General features: G+C 61.9%; 1 protein-coding gene across 1 annotated transcript in view; it reads left to right on the top strand.

The window, feature by feature from the left end:
* Positions 1-11: 11 nt before the first annotated feature.
* LSS (lanosterol synthase (2,3-oxidosqualene-lanosterol cyclase)) overlaps positions 12-2214 on the top strand; it is a 9381-nt gene continuing 7178 nt past the window's right edge. The window contains 4 exon segments of the mRNA XM_010001514.1: positions 12-108; positions 195-303; positions 931-1052; positions 1276-1405. Of these exon segments, the coding sequence (XP_009999816.1) occupies positions 30-108; positions 195-303; positions 931-1052; positions 1276-1405 (440 nt within the window). The 5' untranslated portion in view covers positions 12-29.

Raw genomic sequence — 2214 nt, 5'->3', positions numbered from 1 at the left:
GCGCGGCCGTGGATGCTGCCCGCAACGGGATGCGGTTCTACGCGGCGCTGCAGGCTGAGGACGGGCACTGGGCTGGGGATTACGGAGGGCCCCTCTTCCTGCTGCCAGGTAGGTTTCATGGGAGGGTCTGCCCTGGGTCTGGGGGAGGAGGAGGGGGTCTGTTGGCTGAGCACCAGCCCCTGTCTGATGTGCAGGTCTCCTCATCACCTGCCACACCGCCCGGATCCAGCTGCCCGAGGGAGTCCGGAAGGAGATGGTGCGGTACCTGCTCTCCGTGCAGCTCCCCGACGGGGGCTGGGGCTTGTGAGTAGCCCCTGAGGGATGGGTCCTGCTGCCAGGGCTGCCCAGGCCTTCTGGGGGGGCTCTGTGGTATGTCTGAGGGGCTGGTGTGTGTGTCCCCCCTACCCCGGTGCACCCTCTGCCACATCACGTCTGGCTGCGTCCCCTCCGTGGTGCCACGTCCCAAAGCATCAGTGATGAGCAGTGACAGGACAAGGGGCAGTGGGTGCAAACTGGAGCCCAGGAGGTTCCATGTGAATCTCAGGAAGAACTTGTTTGCTGTGAGGGTGACAGAGCCCTGGGCCAGGCTGCCCAGAGAGGCTGTGGAGTCTCCTTCTCTGGAGACATTCCAACCCCCCTGGGCACGTTCCTGTGTGATGTGCTCTGGGTGCCCCTGCTCTGGCAGGGGGGTTGGGCTGGGGGAGCTTTCCAGGTCCCTTCCAACCCCTGGGATTCTGGGATTCTGTGATCCTGTGGGACAGGGCAGTGCAGAGCAGCCTTTCCCTCTCAGCTAGTTGAGTCTCCCCTTTTCTGCAGTCACCCTTGGTCCTCCCACTTTGCCCCCAGAAGAAGACAGCCCCGTGCAGTGGCTTGTGTCTGGCCAGTGCTGACAGCAGCCTGGTGGCTGTGCTGTCTGTGTGTGTGTCACAGGCACGTGGAAGACAAATCAACAGTGTTTGGCACAGCACTCAACTACGTGGCCCTGAGGATCCTGGGGCTGGGACCAGACGACCCTGACGTTGTACGGGCCCGTGTCAACCTGCACAGCAAAGGTGGGTTCCCCTGTGCCCAGCACAGCAACTGTGGGGCTGGTACTGTGGTCTGGCTGGAGCCTGGGGCTGCCTGGAACATGAAGGGGCTGCCAGATGGTGGACAGGTGTCCCAGCCTGAGTGGCATAGTCCCAAACGTGGGGAGAAGTGGACCCTCTGATGGGGAATAAAACAGGGAGCTGGCCTGGTTGTGTTAACCCTGAAAGCTGATATTGCTCTTTACAGGAGGTGCTGTGGGAATCCCTTCCTGGGGGAAGTTCTGGCTGGCTGTCTTGAATGTTTACAGCTGGGAGGGAATGAACACCCTTCTTCCAGAGATGTGGTATGTACCCCACTCGATGTGGAGGCAGGGAATGTTGTCAGTCCTGCCACCAGGCTCCACCCAGAGCTCTCCCAGGCACTGGTGTTTGTTGGGATAACTCCAGCTATGTCCTGGAACCAGGGGTGCCCAGGCTGCTTGGCAGCTGGGAGATCAGCAGCAAGGCCAGCCAGCAGGTGGGTAGCACCTAACACTGCACCCAAGGGAGATGCCAGAGCTCAGCCCTCTTAGTCTTACCTGATACATCCATGTGCTCCCTGCCTGCCACCAGTATCTTCTGCTCTTGTGGCCAGCCAGAACTGGGCTCTAGCAGGACAGAACAGCCACGTGTAATGTTGTCAGCTCTAGCCCTCACTTGTACTCTCCCTGGTTACTCTGAGGGCCACTGGGTGTCAGAGAAGGAAAGGCTGCACAGTATCAAGAGCTGCTGGTGCTTTGTCAGCACTTTAGCTGGCAGTCTGGGCCTCTGCCTTCAAAGTCCTGTGGGGGAGAGCTGATTTTTGCCCTCCCTCCTCTCTGAGCTCAGGATCCTGCCTGTCCTGTGCCAGCTGGGCCAGGAGCTGTGTCTGCTAGCCCTGGTGGGGAGGGAGCAGCCCTGGTGGGGAGGGAGCAGCCCTGGTGGGGTGGGAGCAGCCCTGGTGGGGAGGGAGCAGCCCTGGTGAGGAGGGAGCAGCCTTGGTGGGGTGGGAGCAGCCTTGGTGGGGTGGGAGCAGCCTTGGTGGGGAGGGAGCAGCCCTGGTGGGGAGGGAGCAGCCCTGGTGGGGAGGGAGCAGCCCTGGTGGGGAGGGAGCAGCCCTGGTGGGGAGGGAGCAGCCCTGGTGGGGAGGGAGCAACCCTGGTGGGGA

Source organism: Chaetura pelagica, unplaced genomic scaffold (genome assembly GCF_000747805.2).
Source record: "Chaetura pelagica isolate M959 unplaced genomic scaffold, ChaPel_1.0 scaffold767, whole genome shotgun sequence".
In the NCBI taxonomy this organism is placed as follows: domain Eukaryota; kingdom Metazoa; phylum Chordata; class Aves; order Apodiformes; family Apodidae; genus Chaetura; species Chaetura pelagica.
Note: the sequence above shows the minus strand (reverse complement) of the source record. Positions and strands in the feature narration are given on the sequence as shown.